General features: G+C 35.9%; 1 protein-coding gene and 1 non-coding gene across 3 annotated transcripts in view; one reads left to right on the top strand and one right to left on the bottom strand.

Annotated features, from left to right (window-relative positions):
- The window catches only part of PIAS1 (protein inhibitor of activated STAT 1), a 125,153-nt gene that overhangs the window by 20,173 nt on the left and 78,592 nt on the right, over positions 1-26,388 (bottom strand). For both annotated transcript variants that reach the window (XM_043470891.1, XM_043470890.1), the window contains exons 5-8: positions 22,851-22,941; positions 22,046-22,180; positions 13,879-13,984; positions 3,289-3,362 (exon numbers count right to left, since the gene is read on the bottom strand). In XM_043470891.1, the coding sequence (XP_043326826.1) occupies positions 3,289-3,362; positions 13,879-13,984; positions 22,046-22,180; positions 22,851-22,941 (406 nt within the window). The remainder of the gene's footprint in view (positions 1-3,288; positions 3,363-13,878; positions 13,985-22,045; positions 22,181-22,850; positions 22,942-26,388) is intronic.
- Positions 3,831-3,937, top strand: LOC122444499. The gene has a single exon (XR_006270317.1). It is a non-coding gene; the product is annotated as a U6 spliceosomal RNA (small nuclear RNA).

Raw genomic sequence — 26,388 nt, 5'->3', positions numbered from 1 at the left:
GAACAGCTTTCAAGTCTTTCCACACTGAGTATAATGCTCATTGTGGGCTTTTCATATATGGCTTTTAATATGTTGAGGAAGCATCCTCCTATTTCTAGTTTGCTGAGTATTTTTATCATGAAAGGGTGTTGAATTTTATTAAATGCTTTTGTAAGTTTTTTCTATATTGATTGAGATGTGGGTTTTGTGCTCCATTTTGTTAATGTGCTCTATTACAATGATTTATTTTTGTATGCTGAACCAGTCTTACAATTCCAGCTATGAATTCCACTTGGTCTGGTATGTGATTATTCTAATGCACTGGTGAATTCAGTTTGCTAGAATTTTGTTCAAAGTTTTTGCATCATTATTCATCAGGGATACTGGTATGCAGTTTTCTAGTTTGTTTCATTTTGTCTTGTCTTGTGTCTTTGTGTGGTTTTTGGGATCAGTAACACTATCCTCAAAGAATGAGTTTGGGAGTGTTCTTTCTTTAATTCTTTCTAAGAGTTTGAAAAGGCTTGGTGTTAATTCTTTAAATGTTTGGTAGGATTCTCCACTGAAGCCAAGGGGTCCTAGCCTTTTCTTTGTTGGGAGGTTTTTCATTGCTGCTTCAATCTCCTCACTAGTTAGAAGTCTGTTCAGATTTCTTATTTCTCCATGATTCAATCTTGGTAGATTATATGCTTGCAGGAATTTATCTACATCTTCTAGATTATCTAATTTGTTGGCATAACAGTCTCATAATCCTTTTGATTTCTGTGACATTTGTTATAATGTCTCTTCTTTCATTTCTAATTCTACCTATCTGAATCTTTCTTCTTTTTTCTTAGTTTAGTTAGCTAAGGGCTTGTCAATTTTGTTGATCTTTCAAAAACCAACTCTTAGTCTCGTGACTTTTTTTGGACTGTTTTTCCAGTCTCTATTTCATTTATCTCTTTTCTAATCTTTATTCTTTCCGTGTGCTGACTTCGGCTTTAGTTTTCTAGTTCCTTGAGGTACAAGATTAGGTTGTTGATTTGACTTCTTTCTTAACGCAAGCATTCACTGCTATAAACTTTCCTCTTCCTACTATTTCTGCTGCATCTTGTAAATTTTGGTATACTGTATTTTTATTTTCATTTGTCTTCAAATATTTTCTAAATGCCCTGTGACCTCTTCTTTGATTCATCGGTTGAGAATGTATTATTAAATTTCCATGTGCTTGTGGATTTTTCTGTTTTCTTCCTGTTACTGATTTCTAGTTTCATCACATTGTGATCAAAGAAGATATTTTATATGATTTTAATCTTACATTTGTTAGGACTTGTTTTGTAGCCTAACCCATGCTCTATCTTAGAGAACGTTCTGCGTGCCCTTGAGAAGAATGTGTATTCTGCTTCGTTGGGTGCAGCATATCTATATCTGTTAGGTCCAACTGGTATACAGTGTTGATTAAGCTCTTTGCTTACTTACTGATCTTCTGTCTGGTTGTTCTATCAATAACCAAAGGTGGGGTATCAAAGTCTACTACTATTAATATTATTGTGTTGCTGTCTATTTCTCCCTTCAGTCCTGTCAACTACTGAATCATATACATGGGAAAGAATTTAAAATAATTATACAGGGACTCCCCTGGCAGTCCAGGGGTTAGGACTCTGCCTTTCCAATGCAGAGGGCACGGGTTTGATCCCTGGTTGGGGAACTAAGACCCCATATGCCACGTGGCATGGCAAAAAGAAAAAAAAAAAACAAAAACCCCAAAACCCAAACAAACAAAAATCCTGGAGTCAAAATATTTTCCCTATAAAAATGACTGGCCATAGTAAGGGAAAAAAAGATAGAAGGATATATACAAAATGATAGGTTTAGTGGTTTTTCTTAATTTCACTATATTTTTTCTGTAATTTATAGATGCTTAATAGTGAACAGAAGTTCTCTTAACAAAAGTTTTTTTGTTAAAGCCATGCAAAATATTATATTATAAACTAATTCTTGAGCTACTGACTTTTTCATTACTTTTTGTGTTGAGGTGTGCTTTTCACACTTGTGTTGAGGTTTTATAAATTATAAGAGACTAAGATATAAGACAAAACAATCTTTATTTAAATTTTTTTTTAAGAATAAATTCACCTTAGATTAGTAGGATTTCAGTATTAAAAGCCTTCAATATCAAACTTGCCTGAACAATCCCAGCAAATGAAGAAATAGCTGAGTCCTCTTATTTTTCATATTTTCTCCCCAATTGAAATATGATTCATTACAGAACAAAAGGCAATCAAAATGTAACTTACTTTTAGTTTTTCACGTATTTTTGTATGAAAGCATCATTCAACTACCATTCCTACTATTGGTGGACCTAACATCAAATTAGTTAAGAAACAAACCTTAACAACATGTTTTTGGAAATATTTTCACTACCAGTTTTCACTTAGGCATTATATTTATTTTATAGAAATGATGAAACTGATCTCATTTTCTGGTTTAAAAATATGTCTAGTTGATTTTTATATGCATACCAATTCAATTATTCAGGTTAAACAATAGTTTTTAATTCTTGTTATAGTCATTGTTGGCAAAGTGATTAAGTTAAATGTATGAGTAATCATGGCCAGATTTTTATTCAGAAGCATACTATTTAATAAAATGAAATTTCAATAAATACACTAAAATGTTAACATGCCTTATTTGGAGATTTTACACTTAAGTCTGAGAGACAGTCATCTAATAACCATAATCAATATTAAATATAACTAAGAGTAGAACTATGGTGTTGGAGAAGACTCTTGAGAGTCCCTTGGACTGCAAGGAGATCCAACCAGTCCATCCTAAAGGAGATAAGTCTTGGGTGTTCACTGGAAGGACTGATGCTGAAGCTGAAACTCCAGTACTTTAGCCACCTCATGCGAAGAGTTAACTCATTGGAAAAGACCCTGATGCTGGGATGGATTCGGGGCAGGAGGAGAAGGGGACGACAGAGGATGAGATGGTTGGATGGCATCACCAACTTGATGGACATGGGTTTGAGTAAACTCTGGGAGTTGGTGATGAAGAGGGAGGCCTGGCGTGCTGCGATTCATGGGGTCTCAAAGAGTCAGACACGACCGAGCGACTGAACTGAACTGAACTGAAGAGTAGAAAAATTTTATAGACATAAATTTGTTTAGATTTCAAATCCTAAGACTACATAATATCTTTTACTTTTCATAAACTCTTAAAAAGTGGGTATGTTTCAAGGTAACAGGATTTGTTAAATACTGGAAATACTTAATAAAAAAAAAGAAAATGTGTATTAAACCTCCTGGAGAGCAAATATTAGTTAGCACTTACTGGACATAGTAGAGAAACCCTCAGGCTGGTTGTAGCTATTTCACTGTCTGGATCCGCAGTCAACTTCTCTTTAACTGACATTCATCAAAGAAAAAGCAAACAAAAGAAGTTTATTAGAGATGTATCATTGATGCAACATAAGAAAAAGAATGAGGAACTTAAAAAAATGGTACTAAAGAATAATCTGCTCAATTATTTTCCAATCAACTGAATGGAAAAACAATTTTATAGTTTATAATCTCTACAATAAGCAAAGGAAGGAAAATGACCGTATACCTATCTATAGACTAACTACATTTCCTGTAAGCTTCCTATTTCTCACCGACAAAACAAAAGTTGCACTGCACTAACATAAAGGAAATTTATATAAGCAGGTTAACATAGTCACTGATGGCAGACCCTTCTTTTATAACACTAAGAAACTGGGTAAATATTTTCTTTCTTTTCAACTATGACAATTTTATTTTAAAAGAAATTAATAAAAACTATAAAATTAACATGTATAAAATTTTTACAAAGCTCAGATAATAAAAATATTTATTGTGCTCGCTTCGGCAGCACATATACTAAAATTGGAACGATACAGAGAAGATTAGCATGGCCCCTGCACAAGGATGACACGCAAATTCGTGAAGCGTTCCATATTTTTAAAAAAAAGAAAAAAAAATTTATTGTAAACATATTAATTCTAATTTCATATTGTAAAAAGAAAAAAGTTCAACTGCTTTTTAAAAAAACCATATAATTATTTGAGTTTTCTATTTATTTACCCATAACCTGATTAGTTACACTATCTTGGGCAAGTCAATCCTCTTCTATGAGATTAATTTAACTTCTTGGAAAATAACAACCCACACTATATAATCTCTAAGTCTTAGTTCAAATTTCCTGTGGTTCTTAAGAGAGGCAGCACTGGTAATTTTACTTTTAAAGCTATTCTGTTACTCTTGGTCAGTCTAATACAACAAGGATCTTTATACTTCTCATCTGCAAACCAGAGACATTCAGGTTACTTCTGAAAACCCTAGAACTTCAATTAAACTTCAACACAGAAGTGAGACAGGATATACCTAAATGTAAAATTCAAATAATTTTCGAAACTCTTTCACAGTAACTTTAACGTCTGTATGTGTAAGGGGGCCCAAGCGGAGTAGTTGTGGACATAGTTAATCACAGAATTTCAGACCTGAGGTACAAGTGATTGTGACCGGACAGTTGACTGATAGATGGGTAGAAGCACAGATATGCATAGATACACAAAGAGAAGAAAAGGGAAAACTACTTGTATAAAGAAGAAGAATTTCAGAATAGATGTCTATTGAACTAACAGCCATTTATAAGAATTAAGAATCCTGCCTTTATTAAACTTGATGAGCATATAGTCTGAATTTTTTTTGAAGTGGTCCAAATCTTAGGTACTCTATACAACTGGATCTCAACTAAGATGCACATCAGAACTACCTACAGAACTTTCTAATTTATAATTGCCCACTGAATCAAAATGGAGCAGAGGGATACAAATAAGTAGTTTTTTATAAAAAGTTCCAGATGAGATTCTGATGACATACTAAAAAGTCATTTTATGGCCTGGAAATTCCAAAAATTTAAAGTCTACTTAACTTGTAAGCTATCACATCTAACAAGGCATACAATCCATGGATTTTGTCTGGAAAATAGTTATCACATCACTTAAATTATGAAAAACATGCTTTTGCCATTATAGACCCAATCCTTTCTTAAGATACATTTAATGAATAGTGTCTGCTTACAGGTGACAACTGCCGTATGATAAATGTGATTACTAACCATTTTACAACCACCCCTCTTAATACCCACACAGCAATACAAACAGCAATGGGAACAGTAACTGACTTTAGGTTTTGTCTATACGAAGTTCAGTGTTAGTACTCTGAAAAGACATGAAAAAGGAGAGGCAACCTGAGGCAGTGGTTCACAGCAAAGAATCTAGAGCCAGCCTAGGTTATGATTCAGCCTTAGTCACTTTTCTGTGCCTCAGTTTCATCATCTTGTAAATGAGAATAATATTAGGAGCTCATAGCATTGTTTTAAGAATTAAATGAGTTATTACAAACAAATGCTTTAAAATAACATTATTCTCAATAAATATTAGCTATTGTGTGGAATGGGGAGGGAGGTGGGAGGGAGGTTCAGGAGGGAGGGAAAAAATATTAGCTATTGCAACAAAATAAAATATGATTTGTATGTTCATTTCTTTCAGAGGTGAAAGATTTTTCTGAAATTATCTTAGAATCAGTTTGTCACTTTCTTTTAAGAAAAGCTTTGATTTCTCACCTTTGCCATTATAGATTCAATCAATCCTTTCATGTAAAGATACTTTTTAAGGATCTTGACTGAATTGAATTTAACCTACAGATCAAAATGGAGAGAACTGACATCTCTCCAGTAACAATACCGAGTGTTCTGATCCATTAACGTGATGTATCTCTCTGTTATTCAGGTCTTATTTTAGTTACTCTTACCAACGTTTTATAGTTTTCAGCATACCAATCTTGCACGTATTTTGCATAATATATCCCTAAGTACTTCATTTTTTTGATGTTACAATTTTTATAAACTGACCATATAAATTCACACATTAGCTCAAGTAGCTTTTTTTTTTTTTTTTGGTAGATTCTTTGGGATTTTTTTCCCTACACAATGATGTCACCTTCAAATAAAGACAATAACTATTATTCACTTCTAATCTGTTTCTTTTTTCTTGCATTACTGTGCTGGCTAGGATCTCAAGGGCAATGCTGAATAGTATTAAGAAAGATATTTTTGTCTTATTTTCAATCTTAGGGGTGAAGTTTTTACCATTTAATATGATATTAGCTAAAGGCTTCTTATAAAATACCCTTTCATACATTAAACAACCCCCTTGTCTCCACTTTGCTGAATTTTATCATGAATGGATATTGAAAGTGACCAAAAGCTTTTACTGAATCTATGGAGATGATCATATGATTTTTTTTCTTAGTTGGCTGAGAAGGTGAATTTTATTGACAGATTTTTAAAAATATTTAATGACCCTAATATTCCTGTATAAACTATTTGATCACTATGCATTAGCTTTTTATATACTATATTTAGTCAAAACAATTCTGAAAAAGAACAGGTTGGAGGACTACCTGATTTCAAGAATTACTATCAAGCTTTAGTTAGTAAGACTGTGTTATTGGTATAAACATAGACAAATAGATCAATGGAAGATAATAAGGGAGTCCAGAAATAAATTTATATACCTATCATCAATTGGTTTTTGGCAAAGGTGCCAAGGTAATTAAATGGAGGACAAATTAATATTTTTGACAAATGTTATAGAACAACTGGGTATCTATATGGGGAGAAAATGAACCTATAAGTTTACCTTGTATCACATATAAAAATTAATTTCTGATAAATTGTAAGGACTTCCCTGGTGATCCAGTGGCTAAGAATCCACCTGCTAACGCAGGGGGCCTGGGTTTGATCCCTGGTCTGGGAAGAGTCCACATGCCCGTGGAGTAACGGAGCCTGTGTGCCATGAGTCTCTGCTCTGCAACAAGAGAAGCCACTGCAGTGAGAAGCCCATGCACTGCAACTAGAGAGTAGCCCCTGCTTGCTGCAACTACAAAAAGCCTGCATGCAATAACAAAGACCTAGCAGAGCCAAAATTAATGTAAAATAAATTGCAGACCTAAACTGAAAACTAAAACAACAAAACTTCTAGAAGTAAAATGTTTGTGATCTTGGATTTGGCAAAGATTTCATAGTATACAAAAAGCATAAACTATAAAAGAAATGGGAAAAATTTGAAGAGACATTTCATCAAAGAAGCTGGAAGGATGGCAAATAGGCACATGAAAAGATGTTTAACATCATCAGTCATTAGAAAAGCGCAAATTAAAACCACAAATGACGTATCACCTACAGAGTAATCAGAACAGCAAAATCAAAGCAGCCTGACAATACCTACTGCTAGTGAGAATTGGGAAAAACTCAAAATCTCAAATCTTATTGGAAAGAATGAAAAAATGGAATATGCACTTCATAAGAAACTGCCAATCTCTTTTCCATACATTTATCATGTGATCCAGCAATCCTATTCCTGAGTACTTACCCAACAGAAATGAAAACGTATGTTCACAAAACTGAGATATTCATACGCAAAATGTAAATGTTTCCAGCAACTTTATTCATAACGAAAACCTGGGAACAATCTAAATATCCATCAATTGACAAATGGATAAACAAATTACAGTACCAATAAATGGAACATTACTCAGTAATAAAGAGCTCAAACTACACAAATGAGCCTAAAAGTATTATACTATGTGAAAGAAATCAGAAATGAAAGGCAGGGGGTGGGATGAATTGGGATTAACATATATACACTATTGATATTATATATAAAATAGAGAATTAATGAGAATCAATTGCATAGCTCAGGGAACTCTACTCAATGCTCTGTAATGATCTAAATAGGAAAGAAATTTAAAAAAGTGGGGGGGATGTATGTACATGTAAAACTGTTTTACTTCATTGTATACTAGAAACTAATTCAACACTGTAAAGCAATTATACTTCAATAAAGTGTGTGTGTGTTAGTCACTTAGTTGTGTCTGACTCTTTGCGACCCCATGGACTGTAGCCTACCAGGCTCCTCTGCCCCTGGGACTCTCCAAGAAAGAATACTGGACTGGGCTGCCATTCCCTTTTCCAGGGGATCTTCCTGACCCAGGGATCGAACCCAGGTCTCTCACATGGCAGGCAGATTCTTTACCATCTGAGCAACCAGGGAAGCCTTCAGTAAAAAAATAATTAAAAAAAAAAAATGGCTACAGGTTGTGGGATTTCAAATATCTGAAATTCTGGAAAAGGAAAAACTACGGAGACAGAAATCATATTCATGGTTATGGGAACCAGGGGAGAAGAAATGATAGGAAGTGTGAAGGTCCACAGAGGAACTTTCTGGGGTGAAGAATGTTACATGTTTTCATTGTAACATGTGGTTCATGATTGCATATAACTGTCAAACTCAGAATGTACACTTAAAAAGGTGAATTTTTACTGCTTGTAAACTTTGATAAACACAACCAAAAGACTGAAGAAGAAAGGTAGGGTATGGGAATCATTATGTTAAATTTCAGAAGAAAGTATGAAGGAAAGACAAAGTAAGTAAAGTATTCATCCTTTGTGGCCATTTGAGTGAAAACTAAAAACAAGACATGATATTTATCCTGCTGCATCAACCAACATGTGATAAGTCTTCCAGGAATTCAAGTTTTCTTGTGTCACTGTGAGCTGCAGCAGTATATTACTTTATGACCCATAACAAAGTTACAGTTAGCCACATTTAAAATTAATCTTTGAAAATCCCTGTTGTCCTGTGCTATGAGAGTTGGCCACTAATCACATGTGGTTATACTTAACTTTAACCAAATTTAAAATTCAGTTTCTCAGTTGCACTACCACATTTCAAGTGCTTAGCAGACACACGGTGCTGGTGGCTACCACACGGGACAGGACATTTCCATCATCACAGATGTTCCATCAGTGCTGCTCTGGGTTAAAAAAGATTTCTATCCTTCTTAGAATTTTAAGGCTGGAAACAACTGAACATATTAAGTCCAACATGTTCATTTTATAAACGAAGAAAACAAGAGGCACAGAGATGTGATCTTTCACTCAAGATCTCTTCTCATCAGTTTACTTAACAGAAGTCTTAGGGTCTTCTATGTGCCAGACCCTGGGAATTCAAAGAAAGATAAGATTAAATTCCTGCCTAAAGGAATTCATAGTCTAGATGGGCGCATCGGCTCTGGGGGTTCTGAGCACGCAGGCTAACTAGAATTAGGCAAAGGAGGTAACACGGAAGTTTGAGTCATAGAGAACAATACTGACACAGCACTGAGGAAAAGAAAAGAATTCATTATTTCTGGAATATAAAGAATGAGAGAGGAGTGAATACACATGACATCAGAAAGTAATAAACAGATGCCACACCATGGAAAGCTATATGTTTAAGTCATCCTAAGAAACTTAGTTTTTTTTTTAAATTTTTAAATTTTTATTTGTTTTTGGCTGTATTGAGTCTTTGTTGCTGCACCGGCTTTTCTTTAGTTGTGGTGTATGGGCTTCTCATCGTGATGGCTTCTCTTGCTGAGCAGCACAGGCTCTAGGTAATGCAGGCGTCAGTAGCTGTGGCGTCCAGGCTTAGCTGCCCCACGGCATGTGGGATCCTCCCACATGGGATCAGGCTTTGAACCCATGTCTCCTGCATTGGCAGGTGGATTCTTTACCACTGAGCCAGGAGGGAAGCCCTCAAAGTTAGTTTTTATTCCATTGGTGTTAGCCAGCCATGGATTGCAAAAAAATAGGTAAGGTTAGGTCATATTAGTCATTTAGGTTGCTATCAGAAGAGAGACAGGAAAAGGGGGGCCAAGAAAGGAGAGGAATATATAATCCAAGAATAGGTTTTTGAAATAAACTTAGGATATGAGAGCTTAAATGAGGTCAGTGATGGTAGGGAGAGAAAATTTGGCAAGAGTTGAGAAATATTTAGGGTTTATGTCTGATAGAACTTGTGAGTTTTCACTCCTTGAATTAGAGGAAACAGTATTATGTTTCAGTGACGACAGCTACATGTATCTACATTTGAAATTCAGGGGAAGGTCTGGAATGAAAATATTTATTTGGGAGTTGGTGCTAACTTAAACCACAAAGGTAAATGTGATAATCTCTAGCGAAAGTATGTATAGAAGTGGACTAAGGACAAAAACCCAGGGAAAACAAACATGCAGAACGCTTCCCTTAAGAGAATCCACTGAAGGCAAGTGACTGAGAAGAGAGACAAGAATTTCCAGGGGAAAGTTGTTAACACGAAATGTAGCAAAAAATACCTAAGTTATAAGCTGAAAAAACAAACTTTAAATTCTGCAATCAGACTGTCACTTGTGATATCTACAAGAGTAGTTTCAGTGGAATGATGGGAGTTAAAAGTACACAATGGTTTGCAGTGAGGAGGTAGAAAGGGAAGTGTAGACTAGTCTTTGAGGAAACTAGGATGAGAATAGGAGGAACACAGGTTCCTAGAGAGTACCTTGCTTTTGTATTATTTAAAGGATGAAAAAGACCTGACAGTGAAGGTTGACAGAAAGAGCCTGTGGAGAGGAAGGAACTGAAAATACAGGACAGAGAGCAGATAAGTGAGCAGACAGGCCTCATAATACTGTTTCTGAGCATCTCCATCTGAATGCCTCATAGACATCTAAAATACCAAAAGTCCGAGGATGGACTCTGATCTTGCTCCTGCAACCTGATCTTTTCAACACTGTTTTCCATTTGAGTAAATGGCACTACCATGTAAGCTAGTGCCTAGTAAGAAACCCAGAACTCCTTCTTCATTTCTTTTTCTTTGCTCCCCACACATAATCACCATTCTCCCCTTCAACATCTCTCAAAATATCAACTCCTATCTTCATCATTACTACTTCAGTTCAAGACAACATCTCTGTACAATTGGGTTTCTAACTGGCTCACTTACATCAGCCTAGCTCCCCTTCAATTCAGTCTACTAAGTGATCTTTTCATTGCCCATATCCGGTCATACTGCTCTGCTTAAAAATCCTTTAAGGGTCTTCTGTCATTTATCTTTATATCACCTATAAGAACTCACTCCATGGCTATCTCTCTGGCCACTTTCCTCCTTTGTTCTCTCCACTCCAACTCCACTAGCCTTGTCTCTTGATATATTCTCCTCCTATGTTGGGGCTTAATTCCTCCTCATCCTTATAATCTTGCCTTAAACATCACAGCACCAGAGAACTATGTTCTCCTGCTGTTACCTCCAGAGTTCCCCGTCTTTCTTCTTTAAGACACATGTCACAACTGTAATTCATTAGTGACTTGTGCAATCATTTAATTTTGTCTTTCCCATCAGACTGCAAACTTCTCAAGGATGCAGAAACAGCGTATGTTTTGCTCTTATAATACCATGTTCTCCTGTGCCTGGAACACAGTAGACTCTTAAACAATTTCTTGAATGAGACAAATGAATCAATAGATTAATTTGGGGCAGGAAAAGGGACGTCTCCTCCTGAGATTGAAGAGAATAAATAAGGATGAGTACGAATGAAGTTATGGTGACATTATGGAAGAAATGGACAATTTAGAGAAGTCATATAGCACCAATTTTCTTACACTGACAGTGTGTTGAAAGAGGGGGAATATTGTTTAAGTATGGCCAAGGTTTAAAATGTCTGCTCAGGGGAAAAAGAAGCGGAGACAGGAACCTGACCAAGAATTAGTAAAGGACTCTTTTGTGATAGTTATGAGGGGAAAACTACATGAAGGTAGAAACCACAATACAAAAATCTACTAAAACAAATGAACCAGAGAGTGGATTTCTCTGTGAAAAGCCTAAATACTATTGACTTTAGTTCAGGAATAATGTCTGATTTATTTTTGCCAGTAGAATTTATTGATAAGAATAACTTACAATGAACCTATTTGGAGGTAATTAGATCCTTCAAAATATCTGAGAAATCCACCAACATTTTCTTCTGTCAAGTTGTTTCACACAATCTTTTAATTACATAATTAATATGCTGGGAAAGTTACTTCTTTAGAGATAGCATAAAGGCAAACAATCTGTTCTTTAGTCAATTACAACAAATGTTTTATTGGTAGGATCCAATGAATCTTTTGTTGGTTCCCCAGGCCAATTAAGATAAGATACAAAGTGTGACAAAAATCCTACCCAATCTCCAACTATTCTCCACTTCCAGGATGCATGAGAGATGAAACAAACAGCTTTGGAGTTAAGTAGCTTTTCCAGCTTAACAGTGGCTAACAGCGTTTGTGCCAGTGAAGAAAGTAACTCTAGGCTCACCTTTCCACTCCCCCTCCAGATGGTGCTACAGCTACAAATGGAGAAGAGTTTACAGCCTGAACAAAGACAGCTTGCCTTATTACTGTTGTGCCATTTAATAGCTTCATCAGCTTTTAGCTTTATTTCCTGGTATGACCTTTTCCACACAGGCTCCCATAATTTAATAATACTTTCTGACTAAATGACAGTCTAATACTATGTGGCAAATACCAAGATTCTCAAGAGAATGACCAGGAATGGAGTGTGAAAAAAGAAAAATTCTTCTCTTCATGTTCCTTCAAAGCAGGTGTTGGTCCCTTCTCTTACTTTTAGGGTCCCTCACTATCTCCTTGGCCTTGGCAAATGGTACTTCTACTCCCTTAGACATCAACCAGGCCTCCAGCTCTCCACTGTCTATCAAGGAATGCCTACAGAGGCATTAGCCACCAGTGTGCTCCTCTTGACTCAGAATATCTGCATTTTTTAAAAGAGCCTCTTTAAAGTAGAAAAATCCTTCAATGAACTCTTAAGGGCATACTGATATTCAGAGGTAGTGGAATCTTTTACTTTGGTATGAAAACAGGTTAGAACAAAAATAAACGCTATGCCACAAAGGGAAGCAAGAGGAAAGGTGGTCTTACTGCTTGAGTTTTTTTTTCTGTCAGAATGTTCCTAACTACAAATCTGATAGGGGCTCCATTAACCAACTCACATCAAGAATGTCCTTAACGGTAGCCATCTAACCTTCATCTGTAAAAGTTTTGTGTTCCAAGTGCCCATTTCCAGATACCCGCAAATTCATTCATGAAGAATCTACTTCTTATAAAGAAGAGAATAAAGGAAGAGCTTAGTTTACTTCTTTGGAAAGGCCGTCAACCTCTGGGCTTAACCCTCACTGAGGGCAGAATAGTTTAGTTGCACTTTTCTACCTCTCAAGTTCAACAGAACAAAAGGAATGATCCTTTCTACCTAAGAATGCAGATTTTGGAGGAGTGTTAGATTATCATGTGGTATCATGTGGTATCTTGTTACAGATGAGGAACGAGCAATTCAGAGGAGGTAGACTGACTTTCCAAGGCTACACAGTTGACTAAAAGCAGAACTTATTTCATTATTTTATCTACCACCCCACTGACTTTCTTTTTACTTTGTTAATGCAGGGATGCTGTCATCACATATCCCTGGACGTTTTTCCTGGATAAACTTTTAATACACAATAATTGTTGTAAAATATATGCCAAGATTTTCTTTCCATCTTCTAAAATTCCTGAACATTTATTTTTATGAAGCTTTGGTAAAATATTCTGTGTTCATATACTGATGTTACAAAGTTAATTTTAAGATCAATAAAATACAAATTATACAATAAAGGTCATGACAAAGATATTAAAACTTTTTTTTTGGCCACACCATGCAGTATGTGAGATCTTAATTCCTCAACCAGGGAATTAATGTGAAATCTTAATTCCTCAACCATGCTCCCTGTAGTGGAGGCATGGAGTCTTAACCACTTGGCTGCCAAGGAATTCCCTAAAACTACTGTTAAGTCTTGAATCACTCTAGCTCACAAAACAAGGTTTTCAGTGTTTTAATTCACAGTGACAACCTCTAGTAAAAAAAAAGAAAATCTAAAATTTCTTGAGTTGAAAAAACACTATTCTAATTTTTACCAAAACAGTTCAGCTGCATAAATAAAACAAGATTATCATACGTACTTAAAGCTCTAGAATGATCCGGGTTCCTTATTCCCTTTGCTCGTAACCTCTGAAGAAGAACTGTTGAGGACAACTGTTTTACAAGATACACTGCCATGGAATAGTTCTGGAAAACAAACAAACAAACAAAAAACGATGTAGAAAACAAACAACATATCTAAGTAAATAGGTATATCTACTTTAATCCCAAAATGATAGAGAAAGAAAATTAACACCTGTTAAAACACCTACTGTGTGCAAACACTATCTTAGGTGTTTTCATGAACAGTAATTCGTTTAATCTTAACCAAAAAGCTGCTGAGGAAAGTGAAATGCAGAGAAGTAAAAGAATTTGCCCTAATTTTGCAACTTTCAAGAGATAAAGCCAGATCTGTTATGCTTCTGTATTACTTGACTACCTATGCTTGAAGCTAACCATTTTAGGCACTTTTGTAAAAGAACATTGTTAAACATAAATATAAACCAAGGACAATAAGATGTCAAAGTCATCGTAAACCATATTTAGTAAGTAACGGTAGCTATTTAAAAAATTACAAATTAGCTTGGTAATTTATACCATTTACCTCTCTCTATGCTTTAGTTATTGAAAAGACCCTGCTGGGGCTATTACCACAATAAGCAGAGGGAATACTGAACCGTCAAAGAGAAGCCGCTGGTTTGGCAAGTGAACAGATGAATGTCCATCACCAGCAGAGGGATTAACCAGAGATGCAAGTAGGAAAAGAGGAACAAAGAAAAAGTTGATCAACAAGGCAAAGGAAAGGGTACATGACTGGATAAGAGGAATAAAAGAGGGCTGAAGCTTATGAAGGGTAAGAGAGGTAAATGAGGAGGCCCACTTTCCACTTGGTATTGGAATCAAGAAGATCAAGTGACTGGGAAAGAAGCAAAAGGAAAAATAGTTATTGCCATCTTCAATTTATTAGCTATATAGAGCTTTGTATGCACTCTTAATGTATGCTATCCACTTCATTTAAACCTCAAAGAAGGCCTGTGAGAGATAGGTAGGGCAAGTACTTTTCTAAGTAAAGGATTGATGCAATGGAAGCACACAGAATATTTTTTAATTTAAAATTTAAAAACGTATGTAATCTGCTCATGATCATGTACCTGCTTGGTGACAAAGGTGGCACTAGAAATCAAGAGGAAAGAGTAGGGATATCAAGACAAAGGACTAATGGCCAAGGCCAGAGTGGTTCTCTATAGATCTTAACTTCACACACCATTTGATTTGACCCTCCTAACCTAGTCCAATGTACATCTCAACTTGCATTTACGTCCACTTTCTGGAAAACACATTGCCCTCTTTTGGCAAGAGAATATATCCCATAATACCCTCTGGAAGGTCACATTTTCATTTACAGAAACTTACTGGTGCTCACATGTTATACAATTTCTGGGGGGAAAAGAAAAGTACCAAAGAAGCTAATGTGAGAAGGATAAATTAGGAGTCTTGGATTAACATATACACACTTCTGCAATGCAGAAAACCCCGGTTCAATTCCTGGGTTGAGAAGATCCCCTGGAGAAGGGATAGACTACCCACTCCAGTACTCTTGGGCTTTCCTGGTAGCTAAGACTATAAAGAATCTGCCTGCAAATCGGGAGACCTGGGTTCAATCCCTGGGTTGGGAGGGCATGGCAAACCACTCCAGTATTTCTGCCTGGAGAATCCCATAGACAAGAAGCCTGGCAGGCTGCAGTCTATGGTGTCACCAAGAGTTGGACATGACTGAGTGACTAAGCACAGCACATACATAAAATATAATCAACAAGGACCTACTAAATAGCACAGGGAACTCTGTTCAATACTCTGTAATAACATAGACGGAAAAGAATCTGAAAAAGAAAGGATACATGTATATGTAAAACTGAGTCACTTTGCTGTCCACCTGAAAGTGACACAACACTGTACATCAACTGTACCTCAATATAAAATAAAAGTTAAATTTAAAAACTTAGAGCTAATTTACTTTCATCAGGGGTTTCCCTGGTGGCTCAGACAGTAAAGAATCCACCTGCAATGCAGGAGACCCAGGTTCAATCCCTGGCACAGGAAGGTCCCCTGGAGAAGGGAATGGCTACTCACTCCAGTATTCTTGGCTGGAGAATTCCAAGGACAGAGGAGTATGGTGGGCTACAGTCCATGGGGTTGCAAAGAGTCGGACATGACTGAGCGACTAACACACATACACACGTACTTTCATTAATAAATCCCATAATTAAACATAATTATTTTTAGTAGTCTTTCTTTTGCCACGGTAAGCAGGCTTTTTCTCTAGCTGCAGCGAGTGGGGGCTACTCTCTAGTTGCAGTGCATGGGCTTCTCGTCGAGGTGGCTTCTCTTATCACGGAGCGTGGCTCTAGGGTGTGTGGGCTTTAGTAGTTTCGACTCCTGGGCTCCAGAGCACAGGCTCAATAGTTGTGCGCCACAGGGATCAAATCCATGTCTCCTGCATTGGCAGGTGGATTCTTTACCACTAAGCCACCAGGCAAGTCCCAAATCTTCTAATTTATTAATGAGGAACAAATAACTGAAAATTTGCCAAAATTTTAGACTGACAACAAACACACCAATCTAATATAAAACTAAAAAACTTCTTTTAGAAAAAAAAAATCCTATTCATCTTTATTATTTGATGAATGCTTTAAGTATGACAGAAACTGAAGAAATGCTAATTAACACTGTGAAATCATATACTGACAGCTTGAATATTCAGAATCACCTAAGGTTTTATATAGATTTTTAAGGAGAGATCAAGTAGAAACCACAGGTACAAGTGAAAATATATGTTCACTCTAGTTGAAACATATAACAAGCAAAAAAGCAAAGAGATGGTCAGCTGTTAACAAACACCACTTATACTGATAATATGGAATTAAATTTTATATCACATGAAATTCAGCAGCAACTCCCCACTCCAAAAAAAGAAAACCCACCTTCATAGTGATATAGTATCACTTCTAGGTGGATGGTAACATACTAATCCAGCTACCCTTTCAAAGTGCTATCTAACTCCAACTACTGAAATACATTGCACTACACTATTGCTTTTGTCAAATGCTCTTTCAAAGAGTCTTCAAAACTGTCTAATGAGTTCACAGGACATTTTCTTCATTATTAAGATATAATATACACATTAAGTATCAATATTTATACAAGTATCTAAACTTCTCTACAATGACAGTTTAATAAATACTAGATGCAGTGATTACTCTGAAGTTATAATATTGTTCACTTATTTCCTTCAAGCACTGTAGTAGCTTTTTCTTTTACAGTTTTTTAATTGACATATAACATTGCGTAAGTTTTAAAGTGTACAACATGTTGACTGTAAAGAGTTAAAATAAATTGTAAGATGGTTACCACCACTATGGGCTTCCTTGGTTGCTGAGATAGTAAAGAATCTGCCTGTAATGCAGGAGACCAGGGTTCAATCCCTAGATCAGGAAGATCCCCTGGAGAATTTCATGGACAGAAGAGCCTGGTGGGCTGTAGTTCACGGGGTCACAAAGAGTCAGACATGACTGAGTGACTAACATTCCCACTCACCACCTTACCACATTTCCTTTGAAGACATAATGGCAACATTTCTCAATAAAAACTAATAATATAGAAATTAATCCTCCAAACAGTAAGAGATCCTACATGTACTATTTAGAGTATCTTCATAAGCTGAATAAAACTAGTGATCAAAAAACAAACTAATAAGTTACTTTTGCAGCTTTAAAAAAGAATAATTTACTTTCAGCGTTTTACCTCAAAAAAGATCTCCAACTTTTAGATCAGGGTCTACATAAAGATCTTACCTGGGAGATCTTCAAATCACTGAAGATACTATACTGTTTTCTTTCTAACCTGTGGAACGTTTCCCATGGAAGAATATCTCCCCCTCCTCTAGTGCTATATTATCAGCAACCACATTTCCCTCCTCTCCCACAGTTTCAGACTTTTTTCACGGTTCACTGTAAACACCCTGGTGTTTATTCACTTCCCAGGCAGGTTATACTCTCACACACACAGACAAACCCAAAATATCTGCAATACCTTCTTTAAAAAGGACGAAAAAAACAAGGAGCCCAAAGTATACCAGACAAAAACATTCTAAAGGTTTGAAACCTAACAGTGACATAGTGATTAGGCAAAGGAAAAAAGATAATCGTGACAGATGTCACAAAGGATTCTGATAAAATATCAAAATTTACTGGATATTTCTCTCAAAAATATCCAGTAAAAAAGAGGATCATAGGATTATGTTATTAATGCAATTAAATTCTATTAAGAATTAATAGTCATTATAATACTTAATGCTGTGACATGTCTTCTCATTAACATAAAGAACAAGTCAAGTATGTCTACTAGTGCTCACATTATTTAACATTGTCTGAAGGCTGTAGACAGCACAACAGAAGAAGAAGAAGAAATTATGGCATAAGTATTAGGATTATCATTATTTATATAATGATACTTCTCAGACTCACGACTGCCGGTCTGGACACACTAAGGAACCTACTAAAAAGTTATCAGAAACAATATAAGAATAGTAAATATTCGGCAATAACTAGCTTTTAAATAAGTAAAAAATAAAATTTTAGAAAATACAATAGAAAAAGAACTATTTATAGAAGCAGTAATAACAATAAACAATACAGAATCAAAAAAAAATGGAAGATTTATGAGAAGAAATCTATTAAATTACACAGGAACATGAAACAAGATTAGAATAAATGGAGAAACACACAGTTCCTGAAATAAGGACACTGAATACCGTAAATAAGTTAATCTTCTCTAAGCTAATTTTAAGCAAGTTCATTCAATTCCAGAAAGATTTGGGGGAATAATGCAGGGGAATATGTCTTATTCTCTGTAATTACGCTTCCAACATTTCACTCTTTTCAAGGCCCTGATTTCTTCTCTCATTCTCAGCGGCTTCTCTCACTTCCTATTTCACAGACATACAGGAAGTCACCAGATTAGAGCTTAACTCATCTCTCTAGTAACAATCACACACACACACACACACACACACACTTCTTTTATTCCACTAAATAAAGAAACTGTCCCTCCTAGTTACAATGAGTTACTATGAAATTTACTATTGATTATTCTTTCTTCCTTTTGTATATTTAACTTCTTCCTCTCAAGATGATACTTGCCATCATCCTTTATACAAATTTAACACTCTCCCATTAAAGCAAACAAGTAACTGTCATCTCACATTTCCCTCCAGCTTACCTGTAACTATTTCCAAATCCACACTTCTACAACTCACAACCTCCATGGCCTCCCTTGCACCTGGTCACAATCTGGCTTCTCCTCCCACTATCCGCCAGAACAGCTTATGCTGTATTTTTAATCCAAAAAGTATTTTTTTAGACTTCGAAAAATACTTGATTTCTCAACATCTGTTCGATACTGCTTATCATCTCCTCCTCTTTTGCAATTCTTTCCTCGGTTTCTCTTACTCACCCTCGATTCTGTCACATCTCTGGTACTATTTCCCCATGCCCTCTTCAGGTTCATTCTCTTCTACCCAGTACTAAATGTTATATAGTTCCTCAAGAATAAGTCTGCAACACTCTCTTCTTACTTGAAACATTTTCCCTGAGCAAAGTCAGCCTGCTTTTATGGCTCCAATAATCACCAATATGCAGATATGCAGATAATGCTTTTTTTTTCTCTCTCACCCAAACTCTTTTCTAAGCCCATATGCCCACCTATTCAGAATATCTTAAAGGCTAGCCATTTAAAGGCTAGCCAAACTCTAGCCATTCTTGCACCTTTTCAGTTTCTTAAAAAAACTAGGCTCTGAGGTCAGGCCAGAAGAGTGGCTTAGGTGTTTCGCCCACCCCACTGGTGGTGTTGAGTGCAGCGGACATGCTCAGTACCCTGCTTTTGCTCGCAATACCCTATTTTTGCTCCTGGTTCCTTAAAAGTGGCAGTGGGGTTTTTTTGGTCTTTTCGTATCGTTTGTCCAGAATTTGCCCCAACTGCACATGCCCGACCCCGGAACACACCCCTACCCTCACCCTGTATTAGGTACAAGCTTATCTCCCCTCAGGGAGAAAGGAAACAAGGAAACCTGTTGTTTGTTCTTGCTCCTCCTTGCTGCAGCAGGGGACCCAATAAAGTCTTGCCTGGAAAAAAAAGAAAAGAACTAGGCTCACACCTGCCAGTGGGCTACTCTGAAGATTGTTTGCTCTGAACCTTTCACCAAACTGATTCCTTCTACCCTTCTCTCAACTCTTAGCTCAGTCATTACACCCTCAGGGAAGCCCTACCTGACCTCTCTCTAGTTCAAAGTGCTCTAATATATTCTAATATCACCATGCACCTCTTCTTTATATTTCCTGTGACACCTTCACATTTTCGTGTGTAAACTACCTGGCCCCTGGATCCTGGCTCCAAGTCAGGACTTTTTTTTCTCACTATGTTACTGCTAGTTTTCAGTACAGTACATGGAATATAGCATACATTCTAAAAATTTCAAATGAATTTGTGAATATACACAAACTCATATAAAACTGTAATAATCAAAAATATTCTAAAATTGTGCCAGAAAAAGAATGCTAGGCTAAGAGCAGAAACACACACAGGATAAATAAAAATCAAATATATAATAATGGTTACTTCAGAATTAGCATTTATCTAATTAATGGTGTTAGAACTGGCTATTTAAAAAATTAAGATTTTTATTTCACACCACACGTAAATTTACAATGGATGAAATATGTAAAGATAAAACAAGAAACCTCAAAAGTCAAGAAAAAATATAAACAAATATTTATGTAAGATTGAGAAGGGCAGATAGACTAAATGCAACTGAGGTTGAGTGCAACGACTATAAAGAAACAAAACTATGCAACTAGAGATTATCATACTAAGGGAAGTCAGTCAAAAAGAGAACGAATTGCCATATGGTATCATTTATATGTGGAATCTAAAATATGACACAAACCAACTTATCTATGAAACAAACAGAATCAAGGGCATAGAAAATAAACTGGTGGTTGCCAAGGGGAAGGGAGATGAGAGAGTGTAGAAGCAGGAGTTTGGGATTTACAGATGAACATCAGTATATACAGAATAGAAAGAACAATAAGATCCTACTGTATAGCACAGTGAATTATATTCAGTAACCTGTGATAAGCCACAATGGAAAAGAATATGAATAAGAATGTAAATATATATATCTATATATAACTGAGTCACATATCTTTGATGTATAGCTATAGTTAACACAACACTGTAATTCAAGTATACTTCAATAAAAAATAAAGGAAAAAAAGAAACAAATTGGTTAAAATTTGGCTCCATAATAATTTAAATCTTCTACACATTAAATAATCACATAAATGAAAAGGTAATAAACTAGAAACAAACATTTGCAGCATGTGGAAGAAGGTTAAATCACTAATATAAGAACTCATAAACAATAAAAATAAAAACAGCAATAGAGAAACAACTACTGATATATTTTTAAATGTGAATATTCACAAATAAATTTGTTCAATCTCAGTAATAATAAAAGGAGTACTAATTAAAGCAATCTAATACCACTATTTACCTATAAAAATTAGTAGAGATTTCAAAGAAAATAAAACTCAGTGTTATCAGTCAACAGGCACATGAAAAAACACTGAAAGAGAATAAATTTGTACATCTTCTGGTAAGGCAATCTGCCAGTGAACACAAAATTTCTTTAAATTCTGATGCTCTTTGACTCAGCAATTCCACTTCAGGGAATTTACTCTAAAGAAAGTACTATGTATGTATGCAAAGTTAGAGCTACTAGGATAGCCTTCAAAATGTTCTTTGAAATAGTAACGAATCAACCAAATAAATGTTCAACAATAGGGAATAGGCTAAACTATAGATGCTTGTATTGGAATATGATGTAGCTGTTTAAAATCATGCAGATGAACATGAAATGACATAGGAAGATGTTTATGAAAATACTGAGTGAAAGTTATCAAGTATAAAACACTGAAAACTGCAAGATCCCATTTTTAAAATGGGAACATGTTGAAAATTCATGGTGAGACAAAAATAAATCCTTTGGCAACTCATTTTATACCCATTTTATTTATATATAAGCACAAGTAGCCATGGAGATTAACCCTTCCTTATAAAACAAAACTCTGGAAGAAACAAAAATTTACTCACTCTTCCAATTTCTGCAGTCCAAGAAACAACAATGGTGTTTGGTACGGTTGTAGACAATCGGACAAGTGAGGTGATATTAATTGGTCGGCTGGGTCGCTTTGGTTCCACACCATTTTTAGTAGGTGGAAGATAACCCTAAGGATGGAATATAACATTTCTATTTATTACTTCCACAACCATTTCAACTTCCATTCCTCAAAAAAAAAAAAAAAAAAAAACCCAAACCTACAAACTACATATTAGAAAATATGAGTATTTTCATTTAAAAGTGGAGAAGCAAACATTTGTAAGAGTTTTCTGTACGTTTCTCTAAACTACCCTACAGTCTCATTATAGTAAGCCTGAGAAAAATATTGGTGATAGAACTTAAAAATCTCTAAAAATTTAAGAATTAGGTTGAGTTCATAAAAAGCTTGGATAAACACATAAGGACTATTTTAAAGGTGAGCAATAAAAGCCCCCATTCCTTTGTGAAATGCAGAGCAGTCTTCAAATCTCTCATCTACCACAAGGTTTCAGACACAAGAATACATCTGAGGTTTTGTTGAAACAATCTCTTCATCCCAAAATTAAATAAAATACTAAAAGCCACCACACCCAACTCCAAGTCCTAGACTGTGTCTCCATAGCTAATGTCACAGCTGTTAACTGTACATAGTTGGTACAAGTGTTTCACTCAGTCACACGAATATACATCCAAAATAAAGATGTTTTCTTAATGAAAAACTATGATTAACAACAGCTGTGATGACTTATTTGCTAGCTATGTTGGCAATGCACTGGAAAAATAGCTTTTAGGACTTACTGGAAGGCTGCAAGGTTTTGTATTCACTTTCACACAAAGATTGGGTGGGAAGTGATCTTCTTGTGGACAACTGGTTTCTGATAAACAAAACCTAAACAATAAAGAACAAATTTAATTTCCTTTATTAAAAGATGATCTCATTGATATTTTTGTTCCATAGCTAATCTAAAAGATGGTCAAACTTAACAGCAACAACTACTAAAACTAGATATTTCATATTATGAATAAATGCATTTAAATAGGATCAAAATAAATAATTTTGTCAATGTAGAGTTTCAGTAGTCACAACTACCAAACTGTAGTTGTCTTCATATTTCCAGTCATTTGTTCAAGCATGCTGGTGGGGGCCGGGGTAGGGGGTTGAGGGGTGAGTGCTCTGGGGTTGAATACATTGAAGAAATTTTGGAGAGTAACATGGAACCTTACATTACCATATGTAAAACAGACAGCCAATGGGATTTGCCGTGCGACTCAGGGAACTCAAACCAGGGCTCTGTGACAACCTAGCAGGGTGGGGTGGGAGTTCAGGAATGAGGGGACATGTATATGTCTATGGATGATTCATGTTGATATTTGGCAGAAAACAATGACATTTGGTAAAGCATTGATTCTTCAATGAAAAAATTCAATTAAGTTTTCTCTATACAGAACATCTCAAAGCTAATAAGGACTGTAACTTTTTAAGAGGGAAACATAGTGTGTGTGCTCAGTCATGTCTGACTCTTTGCAACCCTAAGGATGGTAGCCCACCAGGCTCCTCTGTCCATGGGATTCTCCAGGCAAGAATACTGGACTGGGTTGCCATTTTCTCCTCCAGGGTATCTTCCCAATCCAGAGGTTGAAGCTGTATCTCCTGCACTGGCAGGCAGATTCTTTACCACTGTGCCACCTGGGAAGCCCAATATAACATATGGTATTTCCCCAATTTATTTGTCTATAAAACATTTTTTTGGTTCTCAGCAGACTATACTGAAAATGCTAGAAGTCAAGCTCCAGGGTCAAGTTTTGTCCACCAAGTTCAAGTATTCCATTAGTTCCTGAAAATCGAAGATGTTGAATAATAACATTATTTGTATTATATCCACACGTATTTAGGATACTATTTAGAAACTCACAAAAACATTTATTTCTAAATTAAATGCATAATCTTTTAGGAAAAACCTAGACAGCTACATAATTTGTACACTCTCAATCTTTTCATTCTTTTTTTTTTTTTTTAATTTATTTGGCTGCACCAGGTCTTAGTTGTGGTATGTGGGATCTAGTTCCCTGACCAGGTACCGAACTGGGCCCTCTGCGTTGGGAGTGCAAAGGCTTAGCCCAGGGCCACCAGGGAAGTTCCTTATTCTATTCATTCTTACATAGATTGAGAAATAAATTAATTTGCTATTTAAGACAACGATTCTCAATTACTTCTTTGTTCCCAATATAGAGCTAAGGTTCATTCCACCTTTACAGAATGTTCACAGAACTTTTTGAGTTATATGTTAAGTATGCTATCTCTGAATTCTGTGAAATATTCATTGGCTTTACACAAGTTTTTACACAAGAAGCACAAGTATCTTCTCTCAATATCTTGATCTGCCTGCCATGAAATCTGTGGGAGGGAAGGTCCACAAATGGGACAATTTTCTATGTAAAATTCTGTGGGTACATATACGGTCATCTTTAAGCAGGGACAATCTATAGATCCCATTATATTCTCAAAGAGGTTAGAGAGTCATAGAAAGGTTTAGAATTACTAACCTGCAAATATTTTCTCAAAATATACTTAGCATATAGATATCAACACCCACAAGATCATCTCTAACCCCAGCAGAACCTTCTATTATAGGTCAGTTCTTTACACAGCAAAAGTAAGAGGATGCTCTAGTTTCAAATCAATTACACCAATGTCGTGGTAAATTAGAAGCGTGGACCTGGCTGCCTGAAGCTACCGAAAACAAAATTTCTGTGACAAGCTGACTCCTATTCAACTAAGTAAAAAGTGAAAATCTAAATCATTCTTACAAACTAAAGGGAAAAAAAGATTTTTTAAAAAAGGAACAATAGCAGAAAGTTTCTATATAGAAGTTCATGGGGGTGGAGAGGGGAAACAGATAAATGAAAACAGATTAGGAATCTAATAGAGAAAATACTGATCTTAATTTTGACCAAATTGTTTTTCATGTTTTAGATAAAGACTTATAATTAAGATAGTAGAAGGTATACACTCTAAACTTAATACCCTGGGATTGCTGTGAGGGATGAGCAGTATGGGGATGAAAACAATTTAGCAAAACACAAAGAACCACCTAATAACTCCCAAATATAATACAAAATGGTTCTTTTTCCATTAAGTTCCGGAGATAATTTGAATTTAAAATAGCTAAGCCACTCCAGAATTCTTATGCTTCCCTGGTTGCTCAGACAGTAAAGATTCTGCCTGCAATGCAGCACACCTGGATTTGATCCCTGGATTGGGAAGATCTCCTGGAGAAGGGAATGGCTACCCACTCCAGTATCCTTGCCTGGAGAATTCTATAGACAGAGGAGCCTGGCAGGCTACAGTCCACGGGGTCTCAAAGAGTTGGACACGACTGAGCAACTTTCACTTCACAAGCCATTTTTAACCATCACGATTCCCTTAGAATCTCTGAATTGATCTTAGAAAGAAAGAAAACCTTCCTTTGGAATGAGATCAATACCGCTTGCTGCTTTAAAGAATGCATGTACAGTAATGCTAAGAATAGCAGGAGGATCTTCTGTTCTAGAACTACGGTTAGTCTTGGGATATTCTTCTCAAACAAAAACTAACCCAGAAGTCAAACATGTAAAAACAGGTCAAAGCAGCACTACTTTGGTTCGAGTTTGTATATGTGTGTGTGTGTCAGGTAGGAGAGCTGGGGTGGGGGAGAAGGTGGAATGATAGCCAGAGGGTAGACCCAAATGGTGGCTTCAAGCAACAGTCTGAAAACCACTGTTTTAAAAGACAAAGTCACATACCAGTATGAACAAAATGTAAATTGAGGCAGGAAGTAAAAAATATTACAGCAATATGTAATTATTTATGAAGGCACCAAATGTTAGCCCTTTATTCAGTCATTATCATCATCTGCCCCTGACAGAGGATAAAGTATCTTTTACACAAAAACACCTTTGTCAGTGCCTTCCAAAACCAAGACCTCAATCTCTCCTCTGCTTTCTCAGTTTTCATCACACTATTTCTAAGTCTAGATCAGAGATTTCCACATTATTCCATGAAGCACTGAGCTGGTTCTTTAATTTCTTTTCTGATCTCCTAGTATATTTATAATCTGTACATACAACTTAGTATTTGATTTTGAGACTGGGCTACATGTTTGACTTATCTTCCTACTTTATAGGGAAAATAGCTTCCGGAGGACAACAATTGTCTTTTATTTTCTCTTCTATCTCTATCGCAACAAGAACAGTGTGGGGCACTTAAGTCTACACTAGAATAGTCACTGAGTAAAAAGAACAGCATAAGATGGTTTATGTAAGCAGTGAGAGAGAGAGACATTAACATAAAAGATGT

Source organism: Cervus canadensis, chromosome 6, assembly GCF_019320065.1.
Source record: "Cervus canadensis isolate Bull #8, Minnesota chromosome 6, ASM1932006v1, whole genome shotgun sequence".
Taxonomy (NCBI): Eukaryota; Metazoa; Chordata; class Mammalia; order Artiodactyla; family Cervidae; genus Cervus; species Cervus canadensis.
This window is presented reverse-complemented; position numbering and strand designations above follow the sequence as displayed.